This window comes from Pimephales promelas, chromosome 16 (assembly GCF_988280905.1).
Source record: "Pimephales promelas chromosome 16, fPimPro1.hap1.1, whole genome shotgun sequence".
In the NCBI taxonomy this organism is placed as follows: Eukaryota; Metazoa; Chordata; class Actinopteri; order Cypriniformes; family Leuciscidae; genus Pimephales; species Pimephales promelas.
This window is the reverse complement of record NC_142784.1, coordinates 8896929-8916935: the sequence shown is the minus strand read 5'-3', so window position 1 is coordinate 8916935 and position 20007 is coordinate 8896929. Positions and strand designations below refer to the sequence as shown.

The following is a 20007-nucleotide window of genomic DNA, read 5'->3' as shown; positions in this document are numbered from 1 at the left end:
GTGACAAACAAATGAACAGCTGGATTTTTTTCAACAAAGATGAACAAATACAATGACAAATGTATAGCTCAATGTTGGCTTAACTAATGCTAACAAACAAAACCAACAATGGACAGTATGGGAAAAATAATGTCTTTGAAATGTCCAAAAACAAAATAAAGACTTTAAAAAAGGGGGCATAAAAGGTTAACAGAATCTACCCATAACATACTCAAGTATGCAAACTTTTCTAGCCAAGCAATTTTTCTAGTAATCTGTCGTTTTCCCACATTTCCGCCCGAACTGTTTTATAATGCGATGTGTACTTGCATGTTACGTGACTATAGCCTTGGAAAACCCAGACAACTTCCGGCAAATTTAGATTCGCTCTGAAAGTTAGTCTGGCAAAGAGCTCATTCAAGTCCATTTCCAGTTCGTCAAAATCGAGGCACCAATCAGAAACGTTGGGGCGGGCTTTACACGATGACGACAGCGCTGGGATTTTGAAGCAGATTTTGTAGCCTGCATTACAAAGATGGATGCCGCCATCGAACATCACTCGCTCGAATCAGCTATCGCGTCTGTTTTAAGCGATTTGAACGTTTCCTTGTTAAAAAGCGAGCAAAGAACAACACTCGGAGATGTTTCTCCGCCCCTCTGCATACGTCATCTCCTTCATCGCTCTGATTGGTTTTAGGTCTACCCTCTGGAAATGATTTGTCTATGACGCTTTGCCAGTTACAACTGAGAATGGTCGTTTTAACCAGGCTAACATGACAATTAACCATCATCAGAAAGCTGTAAACATGTGAATGTGTCCTTAAATTATAAAAATATTAAAATTTATAAAAATATTATATAATATTAAATATATATAAATAACATATATTTTTAAATTATAAAAATATATATTATTTATATTTTATATAAATATAAAAATATATTAGAAAAAAAGCGTATAATATTGTAAGCTCATGGAAATAAATATAACAGAGGTCATATGCATTGTTGACTTTTCCGGTCTCACCCGAGATGTCTGATGACTGTGAGCAGCGTGCACAGGAACTCGTTGATGATCGGCAGAGGAAGACATTTGCCTGAGGTCTGTGGCCGCTCTGGTGTAGTGCTGTGCGCTTCTGCTTTATTACCCAGATTAGTGAACCACAGAGCATAAAGCAACTCGATGACCGAACTCAACAGCTTACTGTCAACATTCCTACAGGAAACAAAGCTCATCAGTTTCTAAAGTGACCCCACAAAGCAGGTGGCTGGATATTATATTCCATTAGTTAACTTAAATGACCTCTTTTCTATAATCTGTAATATCCATGTTAGGACTCCATGCTCTTTGGTGAGGACATACGCCGCTCTGTTGACATGAGCCGTCTGCCGCAACACATTCACTATCTGAATCTGGAACAGCAGAGCAGAAAAGGGTCAAATCAACAGTTTTCCAAATATTACACAACAGGTATTACTATATGTGACCACTAGAAGACTTGTACTTTATAGGGCTTTTCACACTTAAAAAATCCTGGCTATTAATAAGCTGATGTTTCACACAGCAATATGTGATACTTTAACATAAAGGCTCTAGCGATGCGCATCCTCAAGTTATATATTGCAGACTGCCTCTTACTTTACTATCAGATTAATCCTGAAAGGATAAATTCAGTCTCTTCAAAAGGATCCCAGCGTCAGATGGTTTATTGAATAGCGTCCCAGATCAAGTCAGAGGATTATACGTTTGTTTGGAGCATTTTTTTTTTAATTGAGAAAGTGTTATTCGTATATAGTTCGCACAAAACCTTTTGTTGAAAGATGAATCGACATCATGGATCTGACATCAGCTGCATCACAAACAGTAAGTTCATTTTTTTCTGATTGGTTATTCCAGGATTTGGGGCGGTTGCTGATGTGTTTTATTGGTTAGGACAGAATGCAGTCCGGACTAACGAAAAAAAAGTGAAAGTATGGATTTGATCACGAAGACTTAGATCATGAAAATACAGTTAAAAGCAAGATGTGCATCACCCATCTGCCATATGTATAACATTGTGATATGAGAACACTACTGTAAAAGAATTCAGTGAAATGTTTGCGCTTTAGTTGCGCGTGTTTCAGCGTTTGTGGTTACAGGAAGAGCGCATCCACAATAGGAGTTACACATTCAGACATTCACGTGCGCATTCTTGTCCTTTTGTGCAGATGCAAGTCGTAATATGAATTATGTTGCTGAATATATCAGATTAATCTCATATAGGATGCGTTTGGTTGAGTTAACCCTTCTAGACCAGCTAAGGTCACATGACCTTTTAGGACTTTTTCAGTTAATACATTTACAATTTACTTTCTAATTACTTACTTGCGTACTTACTACTAATTTAAAACCTATAATTAAGTTTAGAATATTAAACATTCTTTTAAAAATTAACAACAAAAGGTATTTTTTTTTAAAAAGTAGTCTGCACTAATCAATAAAAAAATATTTTAAGTAATTTAAAGTAATTAAAGTAATATTTTAAAGTAATATTTTAAGTAATGTAAGTAATAAGGTACGAGAGGCTGTGCTGTATCGGGAATAAGAAACGCATAAAGGGCGTTGTTAGGCTCGACGCCAAGCGAAGTAACCCCTTCAGCCGTCACTTATTCACCATAAAGCACTTGCCTTGACTACCTTATTGCTTTTATAAAACGGTTACCACACTATAGAAATATTAAAGTAAAAAAAAAATGCATTAGTGCAACTTTCATGAAGTAAAATCTCTAAAAGCCTTCCTTCTGCTAGAATAAATAGTCCCTGACCATGTACAGCAACAACGTGCCAATGAGTAATATGCTGAACGCTCAAATAAAAACAACACAGCAACCGCAGTGTTGCGCAGTGATTCAGAAAACCGTTGGGTGAAGCGGTCACAGCCGTGTGTTATCATGAATAAAGCACATCTATTGACCAATCAGAATCAAGGATTGGAAGTAACCGTTTTATAAAATTGTATAATTTATATACAATAAGTATAAATATATACTTATTGTATTCTTCGTAGGGATGCAGCGATATAAAAATTTTGGCCGATACCGATAACCGATAATTCTTTATATTTGAAAGCCGATAACCGATATATCTGCCGATAAACTTAAATCCAAATTTTCATCTAATTACAAAAACAAAAGTCTCACAATTAAATCCATGTCCCAAGCGCACAATTATAATGATGTTCTCATTATAGTGTTGTATAGCCTATATGACAGATTTGCGGTGCGCATGTTGTACCGAACCGTATTTTCACTTTTTAAAGAGATTTCAATCATATTTCAAGAAATTCAAAAACATAAACAGTGTCTCAGCTGAAGGGAATAATACATTATTAATCGGCTTTAATATATCGGCCACATTTTCTTACCAGGCCGATAACTATAACATTAAAAATGAACATATATCGGCCGATACCGATGTGCTGGCCGATATATCGTGCATCCCTAATTCTGCGTACTAATTCTCAGATGCAACTTTTTTTGAGCAGTAATTTTACACTTACAGGGATTGTATCTGAAGGTAATGGAAGCGCGTTAAAGGAACACTCCGACTTTTTGGGACTTTAGCCTATTCACCTTACCCCCCAGAGTTAGATAAGTCCATACATACCTTTTTCATCTCCGTGCGTGCTATAAGTCTGTTTGACGCACCCACCGCTAGCCTAGCTTAGCACAAAGACTGGATGTGAATGGTTGCAGCTTTCATACTGATCCAAATGAGTGGCAAAATAACGCAAACGTTTTCCTATTTACATGTTGTGATTTGTATAGTCACATAATGTACAAATAACAAAGTCAAATGAGACACAGACATCTTTTAACCGTATAAAACCTGGGAACTATTCTATGAAGGCGAAGCACTTTGACGGCGTAATAACTGCATCACCGGAGACACGCCGTGGTGAGGAGCGGAGAGTTCGCTCAGTGTTTGGGTAATAGAGTCAGCAATTTATAAATAGTAAAAGCGTAGTTTAGAGTCATGGGTTTTCGCTCTATTGTAAATAGCTGCAACAGGGGAGGTAATACCATGTTTCACAGAATTCCAACTAAAAACGCTGACTGGATAAAGAAATGGCTAACTTACTTACTCTGGATATTTATCCAAACACACCTAAATAGATTATCAAGGGACATTATGTTTGCTCGGTACATTTCAATGGACGACTATTTTGAAAAAATGGAATTTGCCACACGGACCATAATGTGCTGAAGGATACGGCTATCCCATCGATAGCACAGACAGGACAAGTGGATCACCTGCGGCTGAGGTGAGTGTTCGTTATGTTTTTAGATGACCTACTGTAACAGTGCCATTAGCCAGATCTAATGTAACGTTAGTGACACTATTATATGATTAGGGTATGAATATGTTTTTATCTTGATGCGGTGCGGACGCGCTTGGGAAAAAAACGAGCGCGTTCACCGCGTTGAACTTGCACCTGCGCGCGGCGCGCCTAGTAGCATAAATTTGAAATAACCATGGAAATAACGAACTTGAGCGTGCAAAAGGGTACGATAGGCTGTGAGTTCATTGTGCAAAAACAATTTGTGCTATTACTTTCCCCTTATTCTATCCTATAGTAATGCAATTATACTGTATATTATATACTGTTGAATACATTTGGTTCAGCTAATAAATTGCATTTAAAATATATTGATTCCTGTAATAATAATTATTTATTCATGTGATATTTATAAATCTGGGTGCGTTTTTGGTTGGAAATCAATGAAACATGGTACTGTATTACCTGGTCTCCCCTGTTTATTGTCACAGCTCATACAATAAAGCAAACACCCATGATAAACTATGCTTTTCTATCTAACGTTAGTAATTGCTGACTCTTTATTCCAACGCTGAGCGAAGCGAACTCTCTGCTCCTCGTCACGGTGCGTCTCAGGTGATTGTTATCACTCTGCCCAAGTAGCAGTGCTTCGCCTTCAGAAAATATAGTATTTATACGGTCAAAAGATGTCTGTGTCTCATATGGCCTTGATATTTGCACACTCTGTGACTATACAAACCACAACATGTAAATAGGAAAACGTTTGCGTTATTTTGTCACTCATTTGGATTAGTATGAAAGCTGCAACCATTCACATCCAGTCTTTGTGCTAAGCTAGGCTAGCGGTGGGTGCGTCAAACAGACTTATAGCACGCACGGAGATGAAAAAGGTATGTATGGACTTATCTAACTCTGGGGGGTAAGGTGAATAGGCTAAAGTCCCAAAAAGTCGGAGTGTTCCTTTAAGAGTTTAGTCTGCCCTACATTGTTGATTTTCACACACACACACACACAGAGAGAGATGTTTCTGCGCACCTGAGAGGCCTGGTCACACAGCGGCGTGCTGCCGAAGCCCAGCAGGGTCTGATAGATGCCTTGCTTCTCACAGAGCTCGTAGCACAGCTTATCCCGGACCCCTTCCTCCAAAATACTCAAACCCCACTCGCGCTCCATTTTGTGCTGGACACAGAAACAGTCGAGTCTTCAGCAGCTACAACATTCATTGGCTAAAGACATGTTTACTTGAACATTTTAGACTTGTATATTACTAAGCGTACTGTATTTGTCATCCATGAGTTATTTGCTATGCAATCCTAAGTGTCACATGATCTGTGATGTGTCATTACCTCCAGATCAAAGCTGTAGAAGAGTTTGAAGAAGTCAGGAATTCTCTTGAGGTCCAGAAACTGAGTTCCCAGAAGAAATCTGCTCACCACCATGTACATGTGTTCCTCTGCAGCGGGGAAAAGTTCAACTCAGGGTTTTGGCACACTTCTCTCTTATTACATGTTAACGTGTCAACTGTCAAGTGAGCACTCGACTCCATGAACACACTCACCGGGTCTCAAGATTTGCTGAGCGACTTTAGCAATGAAGGCCACGTGTACAAACGGTACCTGGAGGTTTTGCTTCTGGATCCCGTTCTTAACGGTGTCAAGCAAGTACAGAAGCTGGATATTATATAAAAACATAATAAATAATATCATAAAAATTTCGAAAGTTGGGGTCAGTAAGATTTAGCATGTATTTGATACAATAAAATACAGTAAATAATAGTGTGATATTATTTACTATTTAAAAGAACTCATTTGAATGTATTTTAAAATATAATTTGAATAATTTCTGAATTTTCAGCAGACACAGTGTCACATGATCATTTTTACTCTAATATGCTGATGATCTGAAAAATAGAAAGTTAAAAAGAACAGCAATCACTTGAAATAGAAATCTTTTGTAACAAATGTTTTTACTGTAACTTTTAATACATTTAAAGTTTACTGAACTCAAACGTTTGAAGGGTATATTATATTATATTATATTATATGCAATATAATATTAATATTTCCCATTATTACGACACTGAAAGCAAAGTATAAAACTGCATAAAATATGGGGAAAAAAGTACAGAAATGGAAAATAAATCTTACAAACAGTGATGTTTGACACTTGTGAACAGTAGCACGTCTCTACCTGTCTCTTCTCTCTGAATCGAGCGCCCTCCAGGTGCTGATAAAAGGATCCCAGGACCTGGTACCCCGCGGCCCTCACTTTAGGGTCACAGCTGCTCAGGGCCGCCACTGCGACACCCAAAGCATGACTGGAGACGAACTTCTGGCAGTCCACCGCACACTCTGATGCGAGAGGTCACAGCACGGGTGAACAAATGGAAATACACCACAAAATGTGTGACCTTGCAGGCAAATGTTTCAATCGGAGGAAATGTTTAAAGATGAAAAAAAAAATTAAAAACTTGACATGTCTAGATACTGACTAAAATGTTCACAATATAAAATTAATAATTAATTAATGTGAATATTGTTTTTTGATCTTATTAAGGCAGATTTAAAGGGGTCATGACATTGATTTTTGATTTTAACATGTTACTTGAGGTACACTTATAATTTTAATTTTTAAATTAAATAAATAAATAAAAAATATATTTTTTTGCACAAAAAAAAAACCCCGAATATATATGCGTATTTTTGAGGGGTGGCTGCTTTAAGGTTTGTCAGTAAACAGACACAGTATCAACGCTAGCTAGTTTTGAAAACATTATCCATATAAAATCGGCATTTACAGACAAAGCATTATGAAATTATTACTGGGATCCTTTTGAAGATACAAACAAGCTGTTTAAACTGTCAACGTGAGCGTCCTTTAACTCTTCATTTGTCCTGTTTGTCGAGTGTGTGGATACATCAGAATCTGAACACACATCTGTAAACTGTATCCAGTGTAGACAGCGTCACTGATTATAATGGCTTCTGTTTGCTTTAGTCGTGATGCTCACATCCAGGTAAAGCAAACGTCAGCCGTTAAGCGACTAAGGCCCCGTCCACACTACTGCGTTTTCGTTTAAAAACTGAGACCTTTTGCTACGTTTGCACCTCCCGTCCACACTAAAACGGGAAAAACGAAGACCTAAAACGGAGAAGTTTAGAAACGCTGCAGCTCCGTTTTGCGTTTTAAATCTCCGGAGGCCGTTTTAGTGTGGACGGTACAAAACGGAGGAGTTTATAAACGATGACGCAGAGGCTCCCGCTCAGCTCTATGATTGGGTGTTATCAGTCATGACGTATCCTTCCCTGATTCGTCATTCACTGTTTACATCGGCACGCGCATGCCCAGTGTTGGTGAATGGTTACAAGATCCGCGTTTTCAGTTGTTTTAATGTGGACGGAGATCATTTCTAATACGCAGATAAAACGCTGGTGTGGACGGAGATCGTTTTCGTTTTAATTCTCCGTTTTTAAACGAAAACGCAGTAGTGTGAACGGGGCCTAAGCACCAGTGGGCGGGGCATTCATTGATGTCGTGCTCTGGAGGCAGTCATATGCAAATGTATGTGCCTGTGACGTCACAGATCCCGCAATATCCAAACGAGCCGCTTTTGTAGATTGACTGAAAATATCGACTGATACAATAAATTGAAAAACATAAATCACTGATAACAGCCAGCAATATGGTCCCAACACATTGTATACAGTGCTACAGTAGACAAAGTACCTAAATACACAGAGCCAGAAACCAGCATTGCGGGCATGTCATGTGAGGTTACCTGGGCGAAGGATGAAGCTGAAGAGAGGGAGGAGGAAACAGGGGTCGTAGAGAGATGACAGATCGAGAGGACGCTCGCCTTCATGAGTGTACACCGGGTTTCTGCTGCCCTGTAGAAAGAGTTGTAGTGCATGACTCAGGCTTTAAAAGGGTTCAGTTAATTTATTTACCTACTTCTATCAAGTCAAAAGGAATAATTCAATTTAGAATTTGTTCTAAAGGTTAGTTCACCCAAAACTCTGTAAAATAAAATAATTCGGTTTAATTCAAGTCTTCTGAAGAGAATCACTTTATATGATGAGCAGACTTCATTTAGGCTTTTAATTACATATTGTAAGGGGTATACAGTCAAAGACCCAGAACCAGATATGAAGAATGAAGACTTCAGGAGTCAGAATTATAAAACAAGTTTTACTGAATATAGTTTGCAGTTTCATCGGCAGAAGTCAGCTTCAAGACTCTCACAGGAGTTCGTAGGCTGCCTCTCTTACTAAGTACCAAGATCACAGCAGTTATACCATTTCCATGGTCTAACACAGTCATTTTCCACACATATACAGATAGACGAAGCATATCTCCATCGATTATGCAATCTGACATTCAGAGGCACATCATGAAACTCCAGGTCGCAGATTTGGGGGTAACACTTTATTTTGATAATCCACTTTAGACATTCAACTAACTATAAGTAACTTTGCCGATACATGTCAACTTGTTCTCCTAACCTGAACCCTAACACCTAACCCTAACCTAACAGTGTACTGACAGTCTACTACAGCCTACTAATACTCTAATGACACTTAGTTGACATGTAGTTGAAAAGTTACTTATAGTTAGTAGAATGTCTAAAGTGACTATCGAAATAAAGTGTAACCGATTTGGGTTGTTGGGAGCCAGCATGTCCAGAACAACAACTCAGTCAATCTCCAATAATGCCAGTGGTTCCTTAACCTGCAACCAAGAAGACTAACACACACACCAACGACACACTGCGTTTCCAGGCTCTAACTATAAACAGGAGAGTCCTCTCAAAACATCAAGATAATGCGTTCTTTCTCCCAAGGATAGCTAAACTTTAGTCTAACTGGAAAGTAAGGCTTTAATAAAGAAATGGTCCCTCAAACTATTGGCTTCAGTGACCTCTATATGTTAACAGTTTGAAGACCTTTCTCAAACACAAAACAAATCCCTGTTTCATTTCTGGAAACCGGGCTAAATGAGCAAGCACTGTTACCGCATTCAGATATCAATGAAAAAAAACATCTCAGTAATCACACTGGTAACTTCTAAAACAAAGTAAAATCTCACAGGCCTAGAGAACTCATTCATCCCATTTAATATTTAGAAGGAAAAATATGGATTAATACCTTGATTATAATTACTCATCAATACATAGACATTGAAGCAGCGGTGATTCCAGATTCCAATCCACCCCCTTCAATATAAACAAAAGCAAACAGGACTGAAACGGTTTACTAGCTTACTACTCGACATTGCACTCTACCTGTTCAACTTAACACAACTACAGGGGTTGGACAATGAAACTGAAACACTGGCCAATGTTGGAGGTTTCACATCTATATGGCTGGCGGCCAATCTTCAGAGTGAAGCACGGGTGGATCAGTGATGGTTTGAGCTCCAATATCATGACAATCCTGATTGTATTTGATGGACACGACACTGCCGAGGACTACCAAACCCTTCTGGAGGATCATGAGCACCTGATGCTCAAACCGTGTATCAGCATGATCATGCACCAACACACACAGCAAGACTTGTGACAGAAGGGTTTGATGAAGATGAAAGTGACGTTGAACATCTCCCATGGTCTGACAGTCACCAGATCTGAATATTATTGAGGTGTTTTGGAGGAGCGAGTCCACCAGCATCATATAGCGACCTGGACACTGTTCTGGAAGAGGAACGGCTCATAATCCCTCTGGTCACTGTGAAGGACTTCTATCTGTCAATTGGTGCTGTATTTGGATGCAAAATGAGGCCCTCACCATTCTAACAAATTATTGTGTAGTAAAACCAGGTGTTTCAGTTTTTTTGTCTAATCAGCCAAACACATAGCAGCAACTGCATTTAGGCATGCAGACATGATCAAGATGATCTGGTGAAGTTCAAACTGAGCATCAGAATGGGGAGGAAAGGTGATTTTGAATTCAAAAGAAGTGGGTTTGAATGTGGCATGGTTGTTGCTGGTCCAAGTTCTTCAGAAACTGCTGATCTACTGGGATTTTCACGCATCTCTAAGTGAAAATGTTCATTTAGCAGCACTTCTGTGGGAGAAAATGCCTTGTTGCCATCTCTGAACACACAACACATCAAACCTTGAAGCAGAAGAAACACACCGGTGACACTCCTTTCAGCTGAGAACAACAAACTGAGGCTAAAATTCACCAAAACTGGACAATAGAAGATTGGAAAAACGTTGCCTGGTCTGATAAGTCTCGATTTCTGCTGTGACATTCATTTGGTTGGGTCAGAATTTGACATAAACAACATGAAAGCATGGATCTATCCTGCCTTGTACACTTTGTGCCCCTTAGTACCAACTGAGCATTGGTTAAATGCCACAGTTCTACCTGAGTATTGTTGCCGTGTATACCTTTATGACCACAGTCTATCATCTTCTGATGGCCTCTTCCAGCAGGATAACAAAGATCAGATCAGATCATCTAAATCATCAGATCAGTTCACTAAACTCAAACGGCCTCCACAGTCGCCAGATCTCAATCCAATAGAGCATCTTTGGGATGTGCTGGAACAGGAGATTCACATCATGGATGTGCAGACGACAAATCTGCAGCAACTGTGTGATGATATCATGTCAATATGCACCAAAATCTCTAAGGAATATTTCCTGCACCTTGTTGAATCTCTGCCAGGAAGAATTAAGGCACTTCTGAAGGCAAAAGCGGGTCCAACCCTGTGCTACCTCCATTGTTTGGCTGGAATAGATTTTCAATGGCGAGACAGAAATCTATCTTAATTCGTGTTGTAAAGGTCTTACGGGTTTGGAACAACATGAGGGTGAGTAATTACATGACAGAATTTTCCTTTTTGGGTGAACTAACACTTTGGGACAGATAAATGCCGTATGTCATTTAGGCTACGTTCACACTGCAGGGCTTAATGCTTAATTCCGATTTTTTGAAAAAATGCGATTTTTTTGCAAGGCCGTTCACATTTCCAATTAAATGCGACCTTTTGTGATCTCCTGTGTGTACGTGAAATGACCCAGAAGTGACCCGCATGCGCAGAAGAGTAATCAACGGTCAACGACGTCACTTGTTGTTTGCAGAATAGTTCTTTTTTTTCATATGTTGCGAGCTTTTGTTTTATTATTATTTTTCCACAGCCCATATACAACACAGACAATAATTATTTTATCGATGGGCAGTTTGCACATAAATGTAAGATTTTTCCGATCCTCACCGACCTCGTCATAAAACCCGTTTAATTGATAGTGCGTGTCCACGGCGCTCCTTGCTTTGTCACCGGCGGCCGCGGTGTTGCCAGATTGGGTGTTTTTTCGCTACATTTTAAGGCATGTTCACATGTGTTTTAGCCAGGTTTTCGCTTGGAAGGCTCTATATCTGGCACCCTACTGTACAAAGTTATACTGACAGAGAGCGCACGTTCACATACACCAGAATGAACGTGTTCACAGTAATGCTCATCAGGCAGTAATACAGTATGTTTATTTCGGGCGAACGTGAATAATATGATGCGCGAAAATATGAACGCATCATGCACTATCGTTCATTGAACGCGTTCAGGCACAACACTGGGGAAGAGACACGTCTGCAGTGGCCCATAACAGTGAGGAAACGCGTTGGAGTTAGCGTGTATTGGCTAGCTACAGGTGCGTGCAATGACGTGCGGGTCGGATATATGTGACCTGGCCGTTCAGATTGAATTCGCATTTCAAAAGATCGGATTCATATCGGATTTAGACCACATACCCAAGTGGCCTGGGTCGCATTTGAAAAGATCGGATCTGTGTCGTTCAGACTGTCATGAAAAAATCAGATGCAGGTCGCATAGGGGCAAAACAATCGGAATTAGGTCGTTTCATCCTGCAGTGTGAACGTAGCCTTACTCTCGCCTGTTGTTACCTGAAGGAGGATGCGTCGCTGCTGTGGGAAGTGTGTCACGGTGTTTAACATCATGTCTGCGCTGAGCAGTGACAGCAGCTGCTCTGAACTGGGCTTCTGCCACAGAGAAGGTCCCAGGCTCTTACGGGCTTTATGGTGCTCCACCGCGGCGGGACCCCAGAGCACATACCTGACCACAAACACACACACACACATGCAGTAAACCACCGTTTTCCGTTTGTGGAAATCATCTTCACACGTGAAATATGCTGAAACGTACTGAAACTCTGTGAGACTGATGTTGTTCTTCTCGTACTCCTGGAGCACAAGCAGAAGCTTCTGGTCTGCGATAACCCAAAAACATTTCACTAAATCACACAACTGACTTCATACAAAGTCCAAATCAAATGAATCATGTCAAGTGGGTAATTTACCTGTGGTGCTCAGCGAAGCTCCATACGCACCAAGCAGCACGAGGAAGTGGTTGCTGTTACACACTCCGGGACATTTTTTCACCAGCGTCAGCAAGAAAGACACCAATGATTCTGGAAAACGTTAATATCATTATTATTTTAAACAACAATCATCCAGAAGAGGTTGTTTGAATCCGAAATCCAAAATCTAAGGAATAGTGATAGAAGCAGAAGCCTTAGGAAGACGAATCAAGTTCTCCTGGGAAGTTCGTACGTTCGAGGTGGGAAGTCGTGTTTACGACGTGAGGTGCGTTCAAGTCAGTTTCGTCGGAGCAAAATGGCGGTGTACCTTCTTTTAATGAATTACACGAAAATACAGCAAGGTTTGTTAACTCTGCTAATAAAACAAAGAATGTGCATCAGGTGTGTTTTTCTTTTTATGTTTTTATTAGCTTATGAAGCCAATGTAAACTCAATCATTAGGTATAATTTTTATTTTACAAAGATATCATATTTTGTGCAGAGAGCTTGCTTTATAAATGAAAAAGCCTTACAATGTCAATGAGTAAACATTGAAATTCAATTTAAATTTACCGTCAACAGACGTTGAATGAACGTTTCTCACTGACACGCCCCCAACTCGTACAGATCGGCGCTTAAAGAAAATCCCGAGCTCCCAACTGGTATTTACGACATTGTGGTGGCGTTCAAGTGCGTTCAACTCGTAATTACGATCTATACGAGATGACTTGAACGCAGCATTAGTTCACTTTTAAAAATACTTTTGCTGATAATTTACTCACCCCCATGTCATCCAAGATGCCCACGTCTTTCTTTCTTCAGTCGAAAAGAAATTAAGGTTTTTTTAAGATTTTTCTCCATATAATGGACTTCAATGGGAACCATACGGTTCAAGGTCCAGACAGTTTCAGTGCAAACTGCAAACTGTTCAAAGGGCTTTAAACGATTCCAGACAATGAATAAGGGTCTTATCAAGCGAAACGATCACTCATTTAATAAATAAATAACAAAGTTTAAGATTTATAAGCTCAAATGCTCGCCTTGCTCTGTTCTGTGATGCGCGTTCGTGACTCTCCTGTTCGAACTCGTTTATCAAAATGAATGAATTTTTTTCGGAGTAATTTGAGTCATTCAATGAACGAAACGAACGAATTGACTCGGAAAAAGATTTGTTCATTTTGAGTTCGAACAGGAGAGCAAGGCGACCATTTGAGCTTATAAAACTTAAACTTTGTTATTATTTTTTTTTAATGAGCGATCGTTTCGCTTGATAAGATTAATAATTATTCATCGTCTGGAATCGTTTAAAGCCCTTTGAACAGTTTGCAGTTTGTACTGAAACTGTCTTTTGGAACTTGAACCGTTTGGTTCCCAATCAAGTCCATTATATGGAGAAAAATCCTGGAATGTTTTCATCAAAAATCTTCATTTCTTTTCGACTGAAGAAAGAAAGACATGGACATCTTGGATGACATGGGGGGGGGAGTGAATTATCAGCAAAAATAGTTTTTTAAAAAGTGAACTACTCCTTAAACACATGTTTTGGAATACACATATTTGTACTCACAATTACCGGTATGGGTCTTTCGGTCCGACATGTGTAGCGAACGATTGTTTCAACCACTGACAGTGAAGGACATCTTGTGGAACATAATTTGAAACGCAGAGGTTTCCAGCTAAGATGGGACAGTTCTGTGTGTATATTGATTTATGCTGCAAAAACATCTGAAAATATTGTAGTGGGAAAAGTGGACAATCCAAGTTGTCCTAAACATTTGACGTGCTTTATATTAAGCGCTTCAATCTAACTCATAAGCCTACTTTTTAAAGCAGACTGCCCTCCTGTCAGATGTGTCATTTCATTTTAGCAAGCAAGTCTCCTTTAAACTTCACAGACGTCGATGAATGAGCGCGGATGCACATGCAACCCCAACAGATAATTCTGACGAAAATATACATTTAGCAGAAATATTTTTCATCTAGAAGTAGAAGCCCTTCAAACATAATCTTCCATTTACAAAAGGACTATAAACTGCAGAGTGAAGAGTGTGCTATGGAAGTTTGTTTTCTCCAGAGGATTAAAATAATGATTTTAATCTCACTATTTAGACTTTTTTGGATTACAAAATTATCTTAGAATTGTGACATATTGTACAAAAAGTCACAGATTACCTTTTTTATTTTGTTATTCTGTGGTGGAAAAAAAAACTGAATTGTGAGATGTAAACTCAATAATACAATACACAAACAACACAGCAAGATATAAACTTGCAATTGCAAATTTGAGGGGAAAAAAAGTCAATTACAAAATATAAATATACAATAGAGAGTAATATTCTGAATTGAACTCGCAACTAAGTTATAAAGTCAAAATTGTGAGATAAAAACGTGCAATTCTTTTTTTTTTTTTTTGGCAGCAATATTAATAGATTTTTATTCAAGGACAGAGCCATTTAGTTTGCTCTGTAAACCAGTTTTTAGTTTAAAAAAAACATGTTTTTTTTTCTCCCTTCAGTATCAAAAACCGAACCGTGACTTTAAAATCACGGTTCGTCAGTGCCTCGATTTTATGGGTACCATTAGACCCCTAATAAACACATTTTGTAGAAATTCTCAATTCAAAAAAACTGAACCAAACTGTATCAACACTGAACAGACTTCAGCTTACTTAAGTCTAGAGTCTTTTTAGAGCTGCTTTTCAGCAGAATCGAACTCTGTTTGCATCACTGCATCATTATTTTACAGTTTTTCGCAGTAGAGTATAGAATAAAGTGCCATATAAATAATGGTGACTTGACTTTAAACTGATAAAAATGACAAAAATATCCAAATATTTACGTTTAGATGCCAATCAAAAGATAAGCTTCATGCGCCACAGAAGGAGGACATAGAGCTTCATTACCTTTAGACGGATGAGGGCTGTGGGACTCGTCTGGTGCGGCCAGCATTGTGGGCAGGAACAGAGAGTGACTGGTGGTCATCATGTGGATAGTGGACATGGGCAGCAGCTCTTGAGGGGTCTCTGGTCTTCCATATATGATCTCCACAAGGGTGTTTAAGGTCCCCAGAAAGCTTGCGTCACTGTATCGATACCTGAGAGTGAAATTTTAGTCAGCCAGAACCAGTGTTGGGTGTAACTAATTACTAAGTAATTAGTTACTGTAATTTAATTACTTTTCCCTAGAAAATGTAAAGTAAGGGATTACTCTTCATGTATCTGTAATTTAATTACAGTTACTTCTGATGTAATTGAGGTAAATACTGTGTATAGAACAATCCGATCTCACAGCGAATCGTATGCATTTTATGAGTCGTATGAATTATTGTAAAATATGTATGAAAAAAGTGTGAAATGTCAGAGATCAGACATAAAACAATAGTGGGTTTAACATTAAAATGTATTGTCTGATGTTAAAAAGTCTGTTTTTATAATGTAACCTTCTCCACCTTGGTCAGTTTAGGGATAATTCTGACAATTTTATAGTATTTATTTGAAAGAATTAAAACAGATTCATGTCTATCCTTGTATTATTCAGCTGGTTGAGATTGATATGGGATTTTAAAAGTAATTAGTAATTAAAAGTAATTAAATACTTTTCAGAGAGAGTAATTAGTACAGAGGTAATTAGTAACTAGTAATTAATTACTTTTTTAGAGTAACTTACCCAACACTGGCCAGAACGCACACTGATAGTGTCATCGGTAGGGTTGTGTATCGAGAATCGAGTATCGATTGGAACCGGGACTAACTTTTCGTTTTTCCCGGAATCGTTCAAAAGTTAAAATTTCGATTCCTAGTTTCGATATTCACAACAAAAAAAATTATAAAAAAAATGTTTCGATATTCACAGTCCGCCGAGCGGAAGAAGAAACCGCTGAACAACACCAACGAAGAAGCGTCTACTGGAAGTGTTGGCATAACCGCGCGAGTCGAACATGAGTAGCTTACGTCAGCGATCCAAAGTGTGGCTTCACTTTTCTAAAAATAACGAAATCTCGGCAAAATGCAAAATTTGTGACAAAAGGAGTATTTTTACAGAAGGAGTATTTCCTTCAGAAAGGCCGTTGGTTAGCAAGGTTAGCTAAACTTTTTTGACCCTGCCTCTTAAAAGAATCGGAATCGAGAATCGTTAGGAACCGGAATCGAAACAAGGAATCGGAATCGCGTTCAAATTCAAACGATACCCAACCCTAGTCATCGGAGTAGTAAGCTAGTAAACAATTTGTGTCCTATTAGCTTTTGTTCATTAAAAGCCAGTAGGAGCTGTGAAGTGACGTGAGCCGCGTTTGTTGTGACTTTTATTTTGACATGCTGAGAACGGTAATCTGAGCAAACAAAACAGTAATCTGTAAGTCTGCAATCTGTCTAACAGTCCTGTTCTAATACGATATTAGATATAACTGTTGCACATATAAAGTAGACCGTAATGAAGTTATTAGCAAATGCCCAGTGTCGCGCTGAGCAGAAATACATGATCATGTTTCTCTTGGGCCACTCAAAGTTGTGTTGGATTTTCTCCTCAGAGTAAAGGTTAAGATGTTCATCTGTCCCTGTTTTCCATGTTTGTGGAGTTAATATAAAGGCTATAATCGTATAAATGTGTTTACACAACCTTTTCAAAAATTGTTTCTGTTGTTTTGCGCGTGTTCGGCCAATCAGCGTACGCTAACGTCACTGGTAGTTCCTATAGTGCTGGTTTAGGCCGACTCTGAAGTAGAAGCCCAATTAGTTCCTCCAAAAGGAGATCCTAGAGCTAAATCGTTCCCAGTTCCTGCCAAAATCCGGATACTTCCGCCATTAGTTCTAGGAACTATGAAAAGGTTAATCCGGTGCGAAAGTCAAATTAAAATGGTAATTTTTCTGATCAAAAAAGAGTTTTAATGGATCAAATGATTGACTACAGGAGGACTTTAAGAGAAAAGACACTTACTTCAGGCCAGACTTGACAAAAGCGTTCCAGTCTGATGCAGTGATATTTTCTGGAACGATCTGCAATACACCAAACATCAGCTGAATGTTGAGCTATTTACATAACAAAAATGTGTAACTAAAGTGAACAAAATACTGTAAACATTTATATAACTGCATTATGCTTATGTGTGGGGTGGTGATGTCATTAGCCCCGCTTACAACAAATAGTTGATATGGACAATGGTGTTAAATACAACAGTTAAAAATGTGAATCCTCTGTCAATGCTTTACAAGTGTGCGGTTTGTGAAAATAATACAATTTCACTGATAACTTCTGACTTACACCACATTAAAGTTTAAAACATGCAACTGTCGGTTTCAATAGTAAAACAAACACACTCATCATGAGTCTAGTTTGAATCACTTTTCAACTTGAAACATCTAAATCTGGAAACCTCGGTAACTTGAATAATATTAAAAGAAAAAATGTGAAATAACAATCATTAAAGTACTGGAGCTAACCCCACCCACAGGGATTCTGATATAACCAGATGTTCATCCACCTAGAACAGTAAGAAGACAGATGGACCCACCAGGAGTGACTTGAGTCTCGTCAGCACGGTCTCTTCATGAAGGGACTGAGGGTCTTTCTGCTCTTTGTATACAGCAGCCAGCCAGCGGAGCGCGGCCGAGAGCAGACACGTCCTCCACCCACACAGCTCCTCTGCACTATCACACAGCTTCTCACTGATGCAGTCCGCCAGCTTCCACCTGAAACCACATGTGCCAGCATATCAACACCACATCTATCAAAGTAGGATGTCAACTATTCAAACATATTAAACTTCCCGGAAGTCTGAATCATTTCCATGGGTCTCTTTATTAATGAATAGGTTCAATTATTATACTTGTTTTAATCATCTAAAAACGGTAGATACTTAAATCTAGCCGTTTACTATTAGGTATTGTTTCATTCAACTTCTTTGTCAGATGAATTCTCTTCAGTATAAATGTTTCGTAACAACCTCAGATTTGAACTTTATTAATATTTATTACCTTTTACTTTATTAATTGTTTTTTTAATTATTATTTGCTTTATATATGTATTTTATATAAATGGTTTAGTTTGACAAAAAGGAGTGACGCGTTTGGTAAACACTTTACAATAAGGTTCATTAGTTAATGGATTAAACAATTAGCAATATACTGTATGTGTTACTGTATTTATTAATCTTTGCTAACCGTCAGGTGCTCTTCGGTCATTTCTGACCGAAAAAAATTTCTGTTTTGAATTTCTAAAAATCACAGCTTCATCGGAATGTTACGAAACTTGGTGACTTTTATGGCACTGGGTATGTGAATACAAAAAAAAATTGAGGTCATGATCCGAGCAGGCTAAGTGGTTGTAAAAAAAATAGTCACACTCGTGGTCTTCGGTCAAAAATGACCGACCCATAGGGAATCAATGGGAAATTGACAAAAAAAAAAATTAAAATTCTCTGAATTTTTGTACAATCTACAAATCAGACACAATTCTAAAAAAAAGTACACCACAGGAAAGGGGTGACACTCTACAACATCTAGAGTGCAAAACAGACAAACCCACCCACAAACACACACATACAAACACACTTTTATACACACCAATAAATTTTGATTACAAAAAGTATGTTTTGAAATTTTAAAAATCACAGCTTCATCGCAATGTTACGAAACTTGGTGACTTTTATGGCATTATGTATGTGAACACACAAAAAAATTGAGGTCATGATCTGAGCATGCTAAGTGGTCTTTAAAAAAAATAGTCACACTTGTGGTCTTTGGTCAAAAATGACCCCCATAGGAAATGAATGGGAAATTGACAAAAACACAAAAATTCACAATTTTTAATTTATTTTTTTATAAAAAAAATAATTTTTGAGATTGTTTCAACTATATTCAAATCGACCAAAAAAAATGTGTTCATAAACAGCTGGGGAATTCACATGCTTCTCCATAGAGAGCTGTACATGCCATCTAGTGGTTACACCATGATTCTACGCTTTTTCTCTATACTGTAACCAGATGGTGCTAATTTTCTTCAAAAAATATTGTTTTTCTGAAGGTCTAGACTCTATATTAAACTAAAATACCGCATTAATAATTTAAAAAAAATAATATATATATATATATAAAAATATATCTATATTTTCCCATGGCAAAAATAGACCATAAATATTGCAGAAATATTAATAAATTCAATCAAATTGTCTCAAAATACTAAATTACAAAGAATAAATATTATAGAACAAAAATAAATTGCATTGGTTTTACTGGGATGGAGGAAATTTAATTTTTAGGTGTCCGGTCACTTTTGACCGGGAAGATAACAAGTGTGACTCCGAAACGAAGAGCACCTGAGGGTTAATGCTAGTTAATAAAAATCCAGCTGTTCATTGTTTGTTCATGTTAGTCACGGTGCATTAACTAACGTTAACAAA

The 20007-nt window shown here is 38.2% G+C and overlaps 1 protein-coding gene across 3 annotated transcripts in view; it reads right to left on the bottom strand.

Annotated features, from left to right (window-relative positions):
* urb1 (URB1 ribosome biogenesis homolog) overlaps nt 1-20007 on the bottom strand; it is a 59813-nt gene that overhangs the window by 5517 nt on the left and 34289 nt on the right. For all 3 annotated transcript variants that reach the window (XM_039654183.2, XM_089120952.1, XM_089120951.1), the window contains exons 26-38: nt 18121-18298; nt 17547-17605; nt 15518-15708; nt 12616-12726; nt 12462-12525; nt 12203-12371; nt 8077-8185; nt 6489-6649; nt 5857-5968; nt 5645-5751; nt 5334-5477; nt 1283-1392; nt 1007-1195 (exon numbers count right to left, since the gene is read on the bottom strand). In XM_039654183.2, the coding sequence (XP_039510117.2) occupies nt 1007-1195; nt 1283-1392; nt 5334-5477; nt 5645-5751; nt 5857-5968; nt 6489-6649; nt 8077-8185; nt 12203-12371; nt 12462-12525; nt 12616-12726; nt 15518-15708; nt 17547-17605; nt 18121-18298 (1704 nt within the window). The remainder of the gene's footprint in view (nt 1-1006; nt 1196-1282; nt 1393-5333; nt 5478-5644; nt 5752-5856; nt 5969-6488; nt 6650-8076; nt 8186-12202; nt 12372-12461; nt 12526-12615; nt 12727-15517; nt 15709-17546; nt 17606-18120; nt 18299-20007) is intronic.